At 44.9% G+C, this 19,256-nt stretch overlaps 1 protein-coding gene across 1 annotated transcript in view; it reads left to right on the forward strand.

Annotated features, from left to right (window-relative positions):
• The window catches only part of trpc1 (transient receptor potential cation channel, subfamily C, member 1), a 59,353-nt gene that overhangs the window by 9,984 nt on the left and 30,113 nt on the right, over positions 1–19,256 (forward strand). The window contains exons 5-7 of the mRNA XM_029626562.2: positions 2,592–2,723; positions 6,863–7,058; positions 10,839–11,175. Coding sequence (XP_029482422.2) covers positions 2,592–2,723; positions 6,863–7,058; positions 10,839–11,175 — 665 coding nt within the window. The remainder of the gene's footprint in view (positions 1–2,591; positions 2,724–6,862; positions 7,059–10,838; positions 11,176–19,256) is intronic.

Consider the following 19,256-nt stretch of genomic DNA (forward strand, 5'->3'; position numbering starts at 1 on the left):
GAATGTGGATGGCTGTTCACAGATGTACACAGATTGTACAAAACATGAGTAACACCTTCCAAATATTGAGTTTCTACCCCTTTTGCCCTCAGAACAGTCTCAATTCATCGGGGCATGAACTCTATAAGGAGTCAAAAGCAATCCACTGGGATGCTGGCCCATGTTGACTCCAATGCTTCCCACAGTTGTTTAAAATTGACTGGATGTCCTTTGGGTGGTGGACCATTCTTGATATACACCTGTTGAGGGTGAAAAACCCAGCAGCATTGCAGTTCTTGATGCACTCAAACCGTTGCTCCTGGGATCTACTACCATACCCTGTTCAAAGGCACTTAAATACAGTATTTTGTCTTGCCGATTCACCCTCTGAATGGCACACAAACACAATCCATGTCTCCATTGTCTCAAGGCTTAAAAATGCTTTAAACTGTCTCATCCCCTTCACCTACACGGATTAAAGTGGATTTAAGTGATATCAATAAGGGATCATGGCTTTCACCTGGATTCACCTGGTCACTCAATGTCATGGAAAGACCAGGTGTTCTTAATGTTTTGTACACTCAGTGTATGTGTATTTTCACGCAATATTAGTTGAATTGAAGAAGTTTTAGATGCCTATCAATCGTTGTTTTTGCGACCGGGGGTGTATCCATTAAGGAAACCGTTTACTGTTGAAGAACCAAACAGAAGAAAACAGATCAAAATTTGAGTTTATTTTGGACAAATTCAGGTCACCCCTTTTCATTCCGTTCACTTACGTTTAAGAAATGTTTTGCAACAGAATCGGCGTAATGAATGTGCCCCTTTGGACAGCCAGAATATAATGCGCTCTTGCAACAGCCGCATAGTGCGGATCCCAGCCTATGGAATAAAAGTTACTCCCTTCTAAACTTGTGCTCAATACTGTCAAAAACTCGTTTAATTTAAGAAGACCACGAGTGGAGCTTTTATTCCTCAATCAAGTGCTGATTTTTAAAAAATGCCATAGGCCTAACAGACACATGCTCAAACTCGCAGACTTTTGACTGCTGCAAACTGCTTAGACTGCTGCAAATGATCAAGATATCAAAGTGTCACCAACAAAAATGTAAACGGTAGGTCTCTATAGCAAATGCAGCATATGGCATATATCTTTCAAATGCAAAAATCTCTGTATTCAAGGCACTGTATTCAAAGAGCAGCATTTATTTTTCACCTCAAATCAATGAGCCCAATCACTCCTCCAGGACAACAAAATCATAAACAACAAGGTAGGATAATTAGTTCTTACTTTTAGGGTTAAGCTCAGGTTAAACCATTTGGCTTATCTATATTTCCATATTTCCATGACCTACTTTTGAAGATTAAATGAATTGGAATGACTGTAAATCTGACAGATTGTTTTTTTTATTTTAATAAAACCTAATCGTATTATTATCTGTAGTAGAAAGCAATGGGTTAGAAGAAGCCTACATAACCAAACCTTAAAGTAAAAGGCAACATCCATTTATGGCCAACTATGTAAACTCTAACATTGATGTATCCTGCAATGGATGTTGTTCAAATTGGTAATATGCATTTTTGTCTTCTTCTAATGCCTTTTAAACAGGTTGACACTTATTGGGATGAGTCTTGTCCTTGATTCAGAACTGAGAAGTTTCCTCTAGATGGGCCAACTGCAGAGTTAAAATTGCAAATATTGTAAAAATGTATGAAAACAAAATGTTGCTTTTTGGTCTTAATTTAAGGAAGGGTAAGGCATTATGGGTTGGCAGTGTGGTGGTTAATGTTAGAGTTAAGGTTATGTTTAAAACTCTGCAGAGCTGCCTTTAGAACAAGATTCATTATGAAAAATGCAACTTTGTGCCTCTTAAGGGGAAAATTATCTAGAAGTAACTGAAAGTAATCAGATTAAATTACTGAGTTTGGGTAATCCAAAAGTTATGTTACTGATTACACTTTTGGACAGGTAACTAGTAACTGTAATGGACTGCATTTAGAAAGTAACCTACACAACCCTCCATTTTGGACACAATGACTGACTCCACTGACCAGAGCTGGATGACTTGTCTTGTCTTTCACAGACATTAGGAAAAACTTAGCACTCTTATCTTTGAAGCAATAGGACAATTTCTGTGTTTCTGTTTAGAAGTATTAGCAGGAATCAATGCTATGTTCTGCTTAGTGTTTATATTCTACCTGTGTGACAGAGGCCTCCCACACAGCCCACTGTGAATCAGCACACAGATCACAACAGCATGGCGATGGGAATACGTTTTAAATAGATACAGAACAAGGAACAAGAAGGAGTTTTAAATAGGTACAGAACAAGGAACAATAAGTCAAATGATGTAAACCTTTAGAAACAGCTTTGTGACTCTCTTGTCTTCTCTCTTTCTCTCTCTCTCTCTCTCTCTCTCTCTCTCTCTCTCTCTCTCTCTCCCTCCCTCCCTCCACCTACTCTTCCTTCCCTCTTGCTTTCTTTCTCCCTTTCTCCTTCCTTTCTCCTTTTCTTCATCCCCTTCCTACCTCCTTCTCCCACAACTCTCTCCCTCCTTACCTCAACCTCCTCTCACTCTCCTCCCTCTCTGGCTCCCCTACCAACTCCCCAGGTTTCGTCTGGACATCTACAGGTGTCTGGCCAGCCCATCTCTGATTATGCTGACCGAGGAGGACCCCATCCTCAGGGCCTTTGAGCTGAGTGCAGACCTCAGGGAGCTCAGCCTGGTCGAGGTGGAGTTCAGGTACGCCACAGACACACACACACACAAACATCAGGTGAGTTCAGGTGAGAGCTTCTAGCAGGACACTCAAAGGCAGGGATCATCAACTTAAAATAATACATATATATATATATATATATATATCTGATTAAGATATTATATATTAAATATTATATATATATATCTTAATCGGATGGTCGGGGGCCGCAAGAAGCCAAAACAGATCATATTAGATTTCAAACCTTCCTCACATTTGTATACAAACACATGCAAGTCTCTCTATTATGTGTGAGAATACATTGGAACAGATTTCCTGGTGTTTTTTACAGTCTTTTATGTCCAACAATGAAGATTGGGGGGTTGACAGTTAGGGAACCCTGCTCAATTTGCTTCCTTCCATCAGGGGTGTAAAGTACTTAAGTCAAAATACTTTAAAGTAAGTACTACTTAAGTAGTTTGGGGGGGTATCTGGACTCTACTATTTATATTTTTGACATCATTGACTTTGTAAATGATGTTGGAGTGTGTCCCTGGCTACCAGTAAATAAAAAAGAAATATGTGCCGTCTTCGTTTGCTTAAGATAAGCAATTTGAAATGATTTATTTTAGAAATTACATTTACTTTTGATACTTCAGTATATTTAAAACCAAACACCTTTAGACTTTTACTGAAGTAGTATATTACTGGGTGAGTATGATAATTGTGTACTTTTTCCACCACTGCCTTCTATAGCCTTCTATAAGGGCTTGCTGTGTTTCTGTCCTTTGACTGGTTTATGGCTGCATAGCTACTAGTTTCTCAATGAATTGAAGCTAGAAGACTGACCGGTGTTACTGATTGGACAATCCTGGCTAAATAACTTCAATGAAATGATTTTACTTAAAGCTGGAATACGTAAAGGGGGAACCAGCACCACTGTTCACACGAGCACCTGTGTTATTGTTTTTGTTTTGTTAATGAAACGGAGGAGAGGAGCATCCAGTATTGTGCTAAAAAAAAGTCACACCTGCAATGACGTCAGAGGGAAAAAACTGTATTTGTTGTTTGCAGTAACTTCTTTGTTTTTGTAATATCCCAAACGGACATAGGAGATGCGCAGCTACGGATTTCAGCTTTAAGCCGTTTTACTCATTCTGTGTGTCTTTTCTTCCTCTTCATAATCGTCAAATAAAATAAAATAAAATCTATTTCTTACATCAGCTGATATATCAAAGTGCTGTACAGAAACCCAGCCTTAAACCCAAACATCAAGCAATGCAGGTGTAGAAGCACGGTGGCTAGTAAAAACTCCCTAGAATGGCCAGAACCTAGAGAGAGGAACCAGGCTATGAGGGTGGCGGGTCCTCTTCCGGCTGTGCCGGGTGGAGATTATAACAGAACATGGCCAAGATGTTCAAATGTTCATAGATGACCAGCAGGGTCAAATAATAATTATCACAGTGGTTGTCGAGGGTGCAACAGGTCAGCACCTCAGGAGTGAATGTCAGTTGGCTTTTCATAGCCGATCATTCAGAGTATCTCTACCGCTCCTGCTGTCTCTAGAGAGTTGGAAACAGCAGGTCTGGGACAGGTGGCACGTCTGGTGAACAGGTCAGGGTTCCATAGCCGCAGCAGAACAGTTGAAACTGGAGCAGCAGCACGGCCAGGTGGACTGGGGACAGCACGGTGTCATCAGGCCAGGTAGTCCTGAGGCCTGTTCCTAGCGCTCAGGTCCCCCGAGAGAGAGAGAGAGAAAGAAAGAATTAGAGAGAGCATACTTAAATTCACACAGGACACCGGATAAGACAGGAGAAATACTCCAGATATAACAGACTGACCCTAGACCCCCGACACATAAACTACTGCAGCATGAATACTGGAGGCTGAGACAAGAGGGGTCGGGAGACACTGTGGCCCCGTCCGACGATACCCCCAGACAGGGCCATACAGGCAGGATATAACCCCACCCACTTTGCCAAGCACAACCCCCACACCACTTGAGGGATATCTTCAACCACCAATTTAACATCCTGAGACAAGGCCGAGTATAGCCCACAAAGATCTACGCCACGGCACAACCCAAGGGGGGGGCGCCAACCCAGACAGGAAGATCACGTCAGTGACTCAACCCACTCAAGTGACGCACACCTCCTAGGAACGGCATGGAAGAACACCAGTAAGCCAGTGACTCAGCCGCTGTAATAGGGTTAGAGGCAGAGAATCACAGTGGAGAGAGGGGAACCGGGCAGGCAGAGACAGCGAGGGCGGTTCATTGCTCCAGTGCCTTTCTGTTCACCTTCACACTCCTGGGCCAGACACTCAATCAAAGGACCTACTGAAGAGATGAGTCTTCAATAAAGACATCAAAGTTGAGACAGAGTCTGCGGCTCTCACATGGGTAGGCAGACCATTCCAGAGAAATAGAGCTCTATAGGAGAAAGCCCTGCCTCCAGCTGTTTGCTTAGAAATTCTAGAGACTGTTAAGAGGCCTGCATCTTGTGACCGTAGCGTACATGTAGGTATGTACGGCAGGACCAAATCGGAAAGATAGGTAGGAGCATGCCCATCTAATGCTTTGTAGGTTAGCAGTAAAACCTTGAAATCAGTCCTTGCCTTAACAGGAAGCCAGTGTAGGGAGGCTAGCACTGGAGTAATATGATCAAATCTTTTGTTTCTAGTCAAGATTCTAGCAGCTAACTGGAGTTTATTTAGTGCTTTATCCAGGTAGCCGAAAAGTAGAGCATTGCAGTAGTCTAACCTAGAAGTGACAAAAGCATGGATTCATTTCTCTGCATCATTTTGGACAGAAAGTTTCTGGTTTTTGCAACGTTACATAGATGGAAAAAAGCTGTCCTTGAAACAGTCTTGATATGTTCGTCAAAAGAGAGATCAGGGTCAAGAGTAACTCCGAGGTCCTTCACAGTTTTATTTGAGACGACTGTACAACCATCAAGATTAATTGTCAGATTCAACAGAAGATCTTTTTGTTTCTTGGGACCTAGAACAAGCATCTCTGTTTTGTCCGAGTTTAAAAGTAGAACATTTGCAGCCATCTACTTCCTTATGTCTGAAACACATGCTTCTAGCGAGGGCAATTTTGGGGCTTCACCATGTTTCATGTACAGCTGTGTGTCATCTGCATAGCAGTTAACATTATGTTTCCGAATGACATCACCAGGAGGTAAAATATATAGTGAAAACAATAGTGGTCCTAAAACGGAACCTTGAGGAACACTGAAATTTACAGTTGATTTGTCAGAAAATAAACCATCCACAGAGACAAACTGATATATTTCCAACAGATAAGATCTAAACCAGGCCAGAACTTGTCCATGTAGGCCAATTTAGGTTTCCATTCTCTCCAAAAGAATGTGGTAATCGATGGTATCAAAAGCAGCACTAAGGTCTAGGAGCATGAGGACAGATGCAGAGCCTCGGTCTGACGCCATTTAAAGGTCATTTACCACCTTCACAAGTGCAGTGTCAGTGCTATGATGGGGTCTAAAACCAGACTGAAGTGTTTTGTATTGTTTGTCTTCAGGAAGGCAGTGAGTTGCTACGCAACAGCTTTTTCAAAAATGTTTGAGAGGAATGGGAGATTCGATATAGGCCGATAGTTTTTTATATTTTCTGGGTCAAGGTTTGTCTTTTTCAAGAGAGGCTTTATTACTGCCACCTTTAGTGAGTTTGGTACACATCCGGTGGATAGAGAGCCGTTTATTATGTTCAACATAGGAGGGCCAAGCACAGGAAGCAGCTCTTTCAGTAGTTTAGTTGGAACTACTGAAAGAGCTGCTATGTCTTCCTCCTCTTCTCTAATCTCCTCCTCCCTTCTCCTTCCCACTCCTCATCCCCTCCTCCCTCTCCTCACCTCTCCTCCTCCTCTTCCTTCTCTCCTCTTACCCTCTCCTCTTCCCGCTTTCCTCTTTCCCCTCTCCTCTTGCCCTTCTCCTCTCCTCTTCCCCCTCTCCTCTCCCCTCTCCCCTCTTCCACCTCTGCTCTCCTCTTCCCTCTCTTCTCCCTCTCCTCTTCTCTCCTCTTCCCCTCTCCTCTTCCCGCTTTCCTCTTTCCCCTCTCCTATCCTTCTCCTCTCCTCTTCCCCCTCTGCACTCCTCTTCCTCCTCTTCTCCCTCTCCTCTTCTCACTTTCCTCTCCTCTCCTCTCCTCTTCATGGTTCCAGGAATGACTATGAGGAGCTGGCTAAGCAGTGTAAGATGTTTGCTAAGGATCTCCTGGCCCAGGCACGTAACTCCAGAGAACTGGAAGTGATCCTCAACCACATGGCCAATGAGGACACAGTGGACAAGAGAGGCCTGATGGAGGAACGCATGAACCTCAGCCGACTCAAACTAGCTATCAAGTACAACCAGAAAGAGGTGAGACTCAAAATCACTGGCCATCAAGTACCAGTATGTGCCAGTAATTTATCTAAAGTTTTCCAGAAATCCTTCCTTGAAGGATTCCCAGACATGGGAATTTTGCAACCCTAGGTATTTTGTATTTTATTAGGATCCCCATGAACTGTTGCAAAAGCAGCAGCTATTCTTCTTGGGGTCCATACAAAACATGAAACATTACATAGTACAGAACATTAATAGACAACAGCAGCTCAATGACAGATATGTAGGCACACGTAGCCTACATATCAATACATACACACAAACTATCTAGGTCAAATATGGGAGAGGTGTTGTACCGTGAGGTGTATGTTTTTCATATGTTTTTGAAACCAGGTTTACTGTTTATTTGAGCAATATGAGATGGGACGGAGTTAATGGCTCTAGATAATACTGTACGCTTTCTTGAATTTGTTCTGGATTTAGGTACTGTGAAAAGAGCCCTAGTGGCATGTCTGGTGGGGTAAGTGTGTGTGTCAGAGCTGTGTGTAAGTTGACTATGCAAAAAATTGGGATTTTCAACACATTAATGTTCCTTATAAAAAGAAGAAGTGATGCAGTCATTCTCTACTCAACTATATCAGCCCTCTTTTTAAAAAGAAGAGCAAGACGTGCCGCTCTGTTCTGGGCCAGCTGCAGATTAACTAGGTCTTTCCTTGCAGCACTGGACCACACGACTTGACAATAATCAAGATTAGACATTACTAGAGACGGCAGAACTTGCTTTTTTGAGTGAGGTGTCAAAAAGCAGAGCATCTCTTTATTACGGGCAAACCTCTCCCCATCTTTACAACCATTGAATCTATATGTTTTGACCATGACAGTTTACAATCTAAGGTAACGCCAAGTAATTTATTCTCCTCAGCTTGTTCAACAGGCACATCATTCATTACCAGATTCAGCTGAGGTCTAGAATTTAGGGAAGGATTTGTACTAAATACAATGCTCTTAGTTTTAGAGATGTTCAGGACCAGTTTATTACTGGCCACACATTCCAAAACAGACTGCAACTCTTTCTTAAGGGTTTCAGTGACTTCATTAGCTGTGGTTGTTGATGCGTATATGGTTGAATCATCAGCATACATGGATACACATGCTTTGTTTAATGCCAGTGGCAGGTCTTTGGTAAAAATAGAAAAGAGTAGAGGACGTAGAGAGCTGCCCTGCGGTACACCACACTTTACATGTTTGTCATTCGGGAAGCTTCCATTAAAGAAAACCCTTTGTGTTCTATTAAATAGATAGCTCTGAATCCACGATATGGCACATACATTTTTTCAAGAACAGGTTATGGTCAATAATATCAAAGGCTGCACTGAAATCTAACAGTACAGCTCCCACAATCTTCTTATTATCAATTTCATTACACCAATCATCAGTCATTTGTGTCAGTGCAGTACATGTTGATTGCCCTTCTCTATAAGTATGCTGAAAGTCTGTGGTTCGTTTTGTTGACAGATAAATAACAAACACATTTTTTTCCAACAGTGTTAAGAGCTGGCACCAAGCTTATTGGTCTGCTGTTAGAACCAGCAAAGTCCGATTTCCCACTTTTGGGTAGTGGAATTACTTTGGCTTCCCTCCAGGCCTGAGGACAAAGACGTTCCTCTAGGCTCAGATTAAAAATATGACAGATAGGAGTGGCTATAGAGTCAGCTACCATCCTCAGTAGCTTTCCATCTAAATTGTCAATGCCAGGAGGCTTGTCATTATTGATCGATTACAATAATTTTTCCAACTCTCCCACACTAACTTTACAAAATTCTTATTTACAATGCTTTTCTTTCAATATTCGTTTTTTTATGTATGAGTACGATGGCTCACTGTTCGTTGTTGGCATTTCCTGTATTGTGATCACTACAGCCAAAGGATACAGATACAGCTTTAGAACAAAGTTCTACAGTATTAGTAAAAATGTGATCGACGTGGCCTCCTGAGTGGTGCAGTGGTCTAAGGCACTGCATCGCAGTTGCTAGCTGTGCCGCTAGAGATCCTGGTTCGAGTCCAGACTCTGTCACAGCCGGCCGCGACCGGGAGACCCATGGGGCGGTGCACAATTGTGGGTTAGGGGAGGATTTGGCCGGCAGGGATGTTCTTGTTCCATCACGCTTTAGCGACTCCTGTGGTGGGCCGGGTGCAATGCACGCTGACACGTTCGCCAAGTGTACACAGTGGTGCGGCTGGCTTCCGGGTTAAATGGGCATTGTGTCAAGAAGCAGTGCGGCTTGGTTGGGTCGTGTTTAGGAGGATGCATGGCTCTCGACCTTATCCTCTCCCAAGTTCGTACGGGAGTTGCAGCGACGAGACAAGACTGCAACTACCAATTGGTTACCATGAAATTTGGGAGAGAAAAAATAAAATAATGTGATCGATATATTATGTGGATGATCTTGTTCCTGTAGTGTTTGTAAACACCATGGTAGGTTGATTAATAACCTGGACCAGATTACAGGCACTGGTTACAGTGAGAAGCTTCCACTTGTGCGGACAGCTTGATGAAAACCAGTCAATATTCAGGTTCCGAAGAAAGTTGACCTCTCTTTTTACATCACATACACGATCAAGCATTTCACACATATTATTTAGATAATGACCGTTAGCACTTAGTGGCCTATAGAAACCCCCCTAAAGAAAGAGTTCTAGATGTGCCAAGTGAACCTGCAACCACAACGCTTCAATAACACTTGACATAAGAGGCTCAAAGTGTCCATCAAATAGAAGCAGAAAGAGGTGAGGGAGGGAGGGACCACTCCCTCAAATGTATTAGCATACAGCGCTAGGCTAAACAAATAAAAAATGACGAATAGGTGGAAATGGTTGACAGTTGAAAGCATTTAATGGATTTATAGCAGGCATCATTTATATTTCTATATATACAGAACATACATCATGTGAATTGTTTGGACTCTTGTATTGTAGCCTACACAGACAATAGCAGACTGCTAGGTAAAGAGGGTGATTATAGTGAATTATGAATGACTATTCATCAAACATAAAACGTGAAGTCCACAACATCTGTTTTTCCTGTAGTTGTCTGGTGAAAATATGACCCTGATTTAGCTATGGTCTCTCCAGGCTACATGCAACCGAGGACCGGACCAGCTCAAACCAGAGCAGAGACAGAGAGGCAGAGACAGACTGTTATGAGGGTGGATGTTTGAAGCTGTTCTTTTATTTATAACTGTGCTTGCTCAGCCTGGCAGGTTGTGTTTGGATTATATGTTATATCACAGTGAGGCTCGAGCATGCTGCTACCATTCTGTCTCACATTGAGAAATTATGCTAATAAGAGCTCCTCTGGTACCAGAACCTGGAAGAGAGAAAGGAAGAGGGATAGAGAAAGAAAGAGAGAGAGAGAGGGAGAGAGAGAACTTGTGCAGCTGAGCCCTAAACACTTTCTCTTCATAGCCTTGACTGAATCTGTGTTTGATAAACATGCCTCCTATTCCTGTTTATGTCAGTGGTGGTATGTGATCACAGAGGATAACATTAGTACAGTTTGTTATGACTGGGAACAAACCATAAAGAGGGGATCATGCACAGTTTTCCACAGAAAACAAATCCAAGGCAAGACATGTGATAAACAAGCACACTGTTGACAATGTGCATGTACCGTATTCTGGAATGAATTACCATTCTGAATAACCCTTTACTTCTTCTCTCTTTGTTTCCCTGATGCCTCCTACATATCCATCCACATCATTGTTCTGTGGCGCCTCCCACTGTCCCTGCATGGCACCACCTCCCCACCGCCTCCAGTTTGTGGCCCAGTCCAACTGCCAGCAGTTCCTCAACACCGTCTGGTTCGGCGAGACGGCCAGCTACCGGCGTAAACACACGTGTCTGAAGATGTCCACGGTACTGAGCGTGGCGGTGCTGTGGCCGCTGCTCTCCCTGTGCTACCTGGTGGTGCCGCGCTCCCGCGTGGGCCATATCATCCACACGCCCTTCGTCAAGTTCATCATACACAGTGCCTCCTACTTCACCTTCCTCCTGCTCATCAACCTGTACTCTCTGGTGTACAACGAGGGCAAGAAGAACACCATGGGCCCTGCCCTGGAGATGATCGACTACCTGCTCATACTCTGGATCATAGGTGAGACGTCCTTCCATCTCCTCTCCCCTCCTCTCTTCTCCTCCCCTCTCCCCTTCTTCCCTCTCATCTCCCCTCCTCTAGTGTCCTCTCCCCTTCCCCTCCGCTCCTGTCTCCTCCCCTCCTCTCATGTCCTCTCCTGTCCTGTCCTCTCTCCTCCCCTCCTCGCCTTCCTTCTCCACTCCCCTCCTCCCCTCTTCTCCTGTACACTCCCCTCCTATCCTGTCCTATACCCTTCTATCCTGTCCTCTCCCCTTCTCTCCTGGCCTGGCCTGTCCCCTCCCCTCCCTCCGCTCCTGTCCCCTCCTCTCCTCTCCTCTTCTGTCCTGTCCTCTGACCTCCTATCCTGTCCAGTCCCCACCTGTCCTCTCACCTCCTCTCCTGTCCTGTCCTCTGACCTCCTATCCTGTCCAGTCCTCACCTGTCCTCTCCCTGGATCATCATTTTAAATATACAGTGGGGTCTGAAATTATTGACACTCTTGATAAAGATGAGCAATAATAACTGTATAAAATAAATAATACAACTTTTTTTCAAAAAGGTAAGGGTCATAATTATTGACACTCTTAAAGATTCTTATAAATAAAGTGGTCACATTTTTTTGCATTTGGTCCCATATTCCTAGCACGCAATGACTACATCAAGCTTGTGACTGCATTTTTCAGTTCATTTTGGTTGTGTTTCAGATGATTTTGTAAGCAATAGAAATTAATGGTAAATAATGTATTATGTCATTCTGGAGTCACTTTTATTGTAAATAAGAATATAATGTTTCTAAAGACATCTACATGAATGTGGATGCTACCATGATTACAGATCATCCTGAATGAATCGTGAGAAAGTGAGAAAGTTACAGAGGGTCAAAGATCAAATCCCCAAGACTTGCTTACCTCTCACCATTACCAATAACATGGGAGGTTAGCATTTATGGGGGATTATGATCTTTGACCCTCTGTAACTTTCTGTGTCATTAAGACTGTCACGCCCTGACAGTCTCTATTTTGGTTAGGTCGGGGTGTGACTAGGGTGGGTGATCTAATGCACGTTGGTCCGAGTATATTTTCAACGACGATCGTGACAGAAGATCCCACCACACCAGGACCAAGCAGCGTGCCCAGGAGGAGATGGCATCCTGTACTTGGGAGGAGATCGAGGAGAGAATATCCTGGACTTGGGAGGAAGTCTCAAGTAAGAAGCAAGATACGAAAGCCTGTCGTGGAAACAGACGGCAGGAGAGAAGGGAGGACAGCGACGACGCCGGGATTCGCGGCCAGGTAGAAAGCCCAAAAGACAGCCCAAACAATTTTTTTTAGGGGAGGCACACGGGAGCCGAGGAATGAGCCAGAGACCGTCAGGGAGTCGAAGGAGGAACACGACGGAAGATTCTGAATAGAGGTGGTGGCGATGAGAGTGCTGCAGAGCGGGCATGCTGAGGAGCGTGACACCAGTCCGGTGTCATCTGCACCAGTTTCACGCATCTGGCCTCCAGTGCGCCTCCCCAGTCCGATACGTCCTGTGGCTCCTCCACGCACTCGCCCTGAAGTGTGTGTCACCGTTCCGGTACAATTTGTGCCAGTTCTACGCACCAGGTCTCCAGTGCGCCTCCACAGCCCAGTAAGTCCTGTGCCAGCTCCCCGCACTCACCGTGCGGAGTGTGTCATCGTTCCGGCACCATCTGTGCCAGCTCCCCGCACTCGCAGGGCGAAGTGTGTCATCGTTCCGGTACAATTTGTGCCAGTTCTACGCACCAGGTCTCCAGTGCGCCTCCACGGCCCAGTACGTTCTGTGCCAGCTCCCCGCAATCGCCGGGCGAAGTGTGTCATCGTTCCGGCACCATCTGTGCCAGCTCTACGCACCAGGTCTCCAGTGCGCCTCCACAGCCCAGTACGTCCTGTGCCTCCTCCTCGCACTCTCCCTGAAGTGCGTGTCCCCAGTCCGGTACGTCCTGTGCCTCCTCCTCGCACTCTCCCCCAAGTGCGCCTTCCCAGTCCGGTACGTCCTGTTCCTGCTCCTCGCACTCTCCCTCAAGTGCGCCTTCCTAGTCAGGTATGTCCTGTTCCTGCTCCCCGTACTCGCCCTGAAGTGCGTGTCACCAGTCCGGTGCCAACTGTGCCGGCCCCACGCATCAGGCCTCCAGTGCGCCTCCCCAGTCCAGGCATGGCTTCCAGTCCCGCTCCATGGTAGGAGCCTTCCTCTGCGCCGGTGCCCAGTCCAGGCGATCAACTCAGCTCCATGGCTGGAGCCTTCTTCGGCGCCGGTGCCCAGTCCGGGTGCGGCGTATAACCCAGCCCCATGGCCGGGGCCCTCCTCTGCTCCGATGCCCAGTCCGGGCACGGCGTTCTACCTGGCTCCATGGCCGGACCCGTGGTCTGGGCGAGGGCAAAGTCCCTCACCAGAGCCGTCACCGATGCTGGCGAATCCACGAGCGGAGTGGGTACTTCGCCCCGCACCGGAGCCGCCACCAACGCTAGACGCCCACCCGGACCCTCCCTTATAGAGTCAGGTTTTGCGGCCGGAGTCCGCACCTTTGGGGGGAGGGGTACTGTCACACCCTGACCATAGAGAGCCTTTTTATTCTCTATTTCGGTTAGGTCACGGTGTGACTAGGGTGGGTGATCTAGTGTATTTATTTCTATGTTGGCCTGGTATGGTTCCAAATCAGAGGCAGCTGTTTATAGTTGTCTCTGATTGGGGATCATATTTAGGCAGCCATTTCCCCACTGTGTTTTGTGGGATCTTGTTTCTGTGTAGTTGCCTGTGAGCACTGCATGAACTTCACTGGTCGTGTATTCTTTATTGTTTTTTGTTCAGTTCTCTTAAAATAAAAAGATGTCGAACCGATTTCACGCTGCGCTTTGGTCTGAGTATGATTACAACGACGATCGTGACAATGACTCAGTAATGTCACAATACATTATTAAACATCCATTAGTATTGGCCACAAAATTATCTGAAACACAACCAAAACTAACTGAAAATGCATCCAACAAGCTTGACATAGTCATTGCATTCTAAGAATATGGGACCAAATACTAAACTATTGGCTACTTTTTTTATACAAATCTTTAGGGGTGTCAATCATTTTGACCCTTACCTTTTTGAGAAGAAAAGTATTACTTGTTAAATAAAATCTCTCTCTCTGAGCAATTGTATTAGTATAAGATAAAATGTCACATTTTTTTGGAGTTTAAAATAAAGGTCAGTATTTGAATTATTGCTCAACTGTATGAAGGGTGTCAATAATTTTGGACCCCATTGTACGTATATTTTTTTGGGGTGTATTTTCATCTTATTGGGACAGACATCGATGAGGGGTAACATGTATGTGGTGCGGGCGACAGTGTTACCTGTATTTTCATCTTATTGGGACAGACATAGATGAGGGGTAACATGTATGTGGTGCGGGCGACAGTGTTACCTGCTAGCCTCAGGCACAGGTAAGAGATCATTTACAGTGCCATCAGAAAGTACTCACACACCTTTTCCATATTTTGTTACATTTGTTACAGTCTGAATTTCAGATGGATTCAATTGAGATTGTTCTCTCACTGGCCTACACACAATACCCCATAATGTCAAAGTGGAATAATATTTTTCAGCATTTAAAAAAATGTATACAAAATTGAAATCTTAAGTGCTTCTGTTATGGCCTAAATAAGTTCAGTAGTTAAAATCGGATTAAAAAGTCACATAATAAGTTGTATGGATTCACCCTGTGTATAATAATAAATAAAGGTAAAAAAAAAAATTAACTTTTTTTTAATTGTGTTTAACATGATTTTTCAATGTCTAACTCATCTCTGTACACCACACAAACAATTGGCTGTAAGGTTCCTCAGTCAAGTAGTGAATTTCAAACACAGATTCAACCACAAAGACCAGGGAGGTTTTCCAATGCCTCTCAAAGAGTGTTGGTAGATGAGTAAAAAATAAAATAAAAAGCAGGCATTGAATATCCCTTTGAGCATGGTGAAGTTATTCATTACATTTTTGGATGGTGTATCATTACACCCAATCACTACAATGATACAGGTGTCCTTCCTAACTCAGTTGCTGGAGAGGAAGGAAACCGCTCAGAGATTTCACCATGAAGCCAATAGTGACTTTAAAACAGTTACAGAGTTTAATGGCTGTGATGCAATAAAACTGAGGATGGATCAACAACATTGTAGATACTCTACAATACCAAACTAATTGACAGAGTGAAAAGAAAAAAGCCTGTACAGAAAAAAAATATTCCAAAACTTGCGTCCTGTTTTGGCACTAAAGTAATTCTGCAATAATGTGACAAAGCAATTAACTTTTGTCCTGAATTACAAAGTGTTATGTTTTGCGGCAAATCCAACATAAAACATCCCTGAGTACCACTCTTCATATTTTCAAGCATGGTGGGGGCTGCATCATGTTATGGATATGCTTGTAATCATTATGTACTGGGGAGTTTTTCAGGATAAAAAGAAACTGAATGGAATTAAGCACAGGCAAAATCCTAGAGGAAAACCTGGTTCAGTCTGCTATTCACCAGACACTGGGAGATGAATTCACCTTTCAGCAGGACAATAACCTAAAACACAAGGCCAAATCTACACTGGAGTTGCTTACCAAGAAGACAGTGAATGTTCCTGAGTGGCTTAAATCTGCTTGAAAAATGGCATGACTTGAAAATGGTTGTCTAGCAATGATCAACAACCAATATGACAGAGTTTGAATAACATTTTGAAGAATAATGAGCAAATATTATACAATCCAGGTGTGCAAAGCTCTTAGAGACTTACCCAGAAAGACTCACAGCTGTAAGTCTTGCCAACTGTGATTCTAACATGTAGAGACTCAGGAGTGTGAATACTTATGTAAATGAGATATTTCTGGATTTAATTTTCAATACATTTGCAAACATTTCTAAAAACACGTTTTCACTTTGTCAATATGGTGTATTATGTGTAGATGGGTGAGAAGAAATATACATTTTGAATTCAGGCTTTAACACAACAAAAGGTGAAATAAGTGAAGGGATATGAATACTTTCTGAAGGCACTGTATGTAACAGCATAACAATACAGTTGATGTATGGCATTGGCTCAATTCCAGAAAAAAAACTAAAGGTCAGTCCTCATTGGTGGAGTTCAGCAAGCGAGGACTTCCTGACTTCTCATTGGGCTAAAACCAGACTAGTGTATAACTTCCTGTATCATTTCCTGCCCTCCTTCTGTGATGATAGAGTTTAGGGTCACACTGTCTTTGGTTAGTCCACAACAGATGCTCTGTAGAAGAGAATTTAATCAAATTAAATAGTAGAGAATAGCAACGCAATGCATTGATTAGCATAGACCAGACAAGACCAGACCAGATTAGAATATGTAGCTGTGCAGTTAGTAACTCAAGACGCAGCATGTCCTCTCTATTACCACCCTTTCTGTGCTCTGGTACTGTAACAATCTGTACCAGTCTGCTATCATGATAATGGCGCCTGCGGGGATGGCTGCCATTTTAACCAACTTTTCTATTTTGTGTGTTTTTCTGCATTGTTTGTAACGTATTTTGTACGTAATGTTGCTACTACTGTCTCTTATGACCGAAAAGAGTTTCTAGACATCAGAACAGCGATTATGCACCTCCAACTGGACAAACATTTTGTCTTTAATGAGCGACGCTGTTATGCACTTGAGTGAGGACCCAAAAGCGGTTTAACAAAAAGAGTCCTTTAATGTAAAAACACAGGGAAGACATAGATCCTCTTCAGATGTAGATAATGGCAAAATAGACAACCTGCAGAGAGGGCGACAAATGGAACAAAAAGTCCTTCTGATATTTACAAAAGAGTCCCCTTCTTAGCAGCAGAGGAGAATAGCTGGGTTAGAGTCCCCTTCTTAGCAGCAGAGGAGAATAGCTGGGTTAGAGTCCCCTTCTTAGCAGCAGAGGAGAATAGCTGGGTTAGAGTCCCCTTCTTAGCAGCAGAGGAGAACAGCTGGGTTAGAGTCCCCTTCTTAGCAGCAGAGGAGAATAGCTGGTTAGAGTCCCCTTCTTAGCAGCAGAGGAGAATAGCTGGTTAGAGTCCCCTTCTTAGCAGCAGAGGAGAATAGCTGGGTTAGAGTCCCCTTCTTAGCAGCAGAGGAGAATAGCTGGTTAGAGTCCCCTTCTTAGCAGCAGAGGAGAATAGCTGGTTTAGAGTCCCCTTCTTAGCAGCAGAGGAGAATAGCTGGGTTAGCGGCGACAGACTGCTGGTCTCTCTGGGTAGGCGCGGGTCGTAGAGGACAGAGGTACCTGATCACACGTAGCATCAGATGAACAGGCAGATTCCGACAGGACGGGACAAGGGTGAAGCAAACGAGACGATAGTTTGGTTCTGGCATGAGAAACTCAAACGAGAATCTGACAAAGAAAGAAGCAGGAACAGAGAGAGAAATAGAGACCTAATCAGAGGGAAAAAGGGAACAGGTGGGAAAAGGGTGAACGAGGTACTTAGAGAAGGTGAGGAACAGCTGGGGGGAGGAGAGAAAGAGAAGGTAACCTAATATGACCAGCAGAGGGAGACGGAGTGAAGAGAAAGAACAGGAACAAGACATAATATGACAATACATGACAGTACCCCCCCACTCACCGAGCGCCTCCTGGCGCACTCGAGGAGGAAACCTGGCGGCAACGGAGGAAATCATCGATCAGCGAACGGTCCAGCACGTCCCGAGAGGGAACCCAACTCCTTTCCTCAGGACCGTACCCCTCCCAATCCACTAGGTACTGATGACCACAGCCCCGAGGACGCATGTCCAAAATCTTACGGACCCTGTAGATAGGTGCGCCTCGACAAGGATGGGGGGGAAGACGAGCGGGCGCGAAGAACGGGCTTAACACAGGAGACATGGAAGACCGGGTGGACGCGACGAAGATATCGCGGGAGAAGAAGTCGCACTGCGACAGGATTAATGATCTGAGAAATACGGAACGGACCAATGAACCGCGGGGTCAACTTGCGAGAAGCTGTCTTAAGGGGAAGGTTTTGAGTGGAGAGCCATACTCTCTGACCGCGACAATATCTAGGACTCTTAGTTCTACGCTTATTAGCGGCTCTCACAGTCTGCGCCCTATAACGGCAAAGTGCAGACCTGACCCTCTTCCAGGTGCGCTCACAACGTTGGACAAAAGCCTGAGCGGAGGGGACGCAGGACTCGGCGAGCTGAGACGAGAACAGCGGAGGCTGGTACCCGAGGCTACTCTGAAAAGGAGATAGACCGGTCGCAGACGAAGGAAGCGAGTTGTGGGCGTATTCTGCCCAGGGGAGCTGTTCTGACCAAGACGCAGGGTTACGAAAAGAAAGACTGCGTAAGATGCGACCAATAGTCTGATTGGCCCGTTCTGCTTGACCGTTAGACTGAGGGTGAAAGCCGGAAGAGAGACTGACGGAAGCCCCAATCAAACGGCAAAACTCCCTCCAAAATTGAGACCCCTGTCCGAAACGACGTCTGACGGAAGGCCATGAATTCTGAAAACATTCTCGATGATGATTTGTGCCGTTTCTTTAGCAGAAGGGAGCTTAGCGAGGGGAATAAAATGAGCCGCCTTAGAGAACCTATCGACAACCGTAAGAATAACAGTCTTCCCCGCTGACGAAGGCAGTCCGGTGATAAAATCTAAGGCGATGTGAGACCACGGTCGAGAGGGAATGGGAAGCGGTCTGAGACGGCCGGCAGGAGGGGAGTTACCGGACTTAGTCTGCGCGCAGACCGAACAAGCAGCCACGAAACGACGCGTGTCACGCTCCCGAGTGGGCCACCAAAAACGCTGGCGAATGGAAGCAAGCGTACCCCGAACGCTGGGGTGGCCGGCTAACTTGGCAGAGTGAGCCCACTGAAGAACGGCCAGACGAGTAGGAACGGGAACGAAAAGAAGGTTCCTAGGACAAGTGCGCGGCGACGGAGTGTGAGTGAGTGCTTGCTTTACCTGCCTCTCAATTCCCCAGACGGTCAACCCGACAACACGCCCCTCAGGGAGAATCCCCTTGGGGTCGGTGGAGACTACTGAAGAACTGAAGAGACGAGATAAAGCATCAGGCTTGGTGTTCTTAGAGCCCGGACGATAAGAAATTACGA

The sequence above is a fragment of the Oncorhynchus nerka genome, linkage group LG22 (assembly GCF_034236695.1).
Source record: "Oncorhynchus nerka isolate Pitt River linkage group LG22, Oner_Uvic_2.0, whole genome shotgun sequence".
NCBI classification, from domain to species: Eukaryota; Metazoa; Chordata; class Actinopteri; order Salmoniformes; family Salmonidae; genus Oncorhynchus; species Oncorhynchus nerka.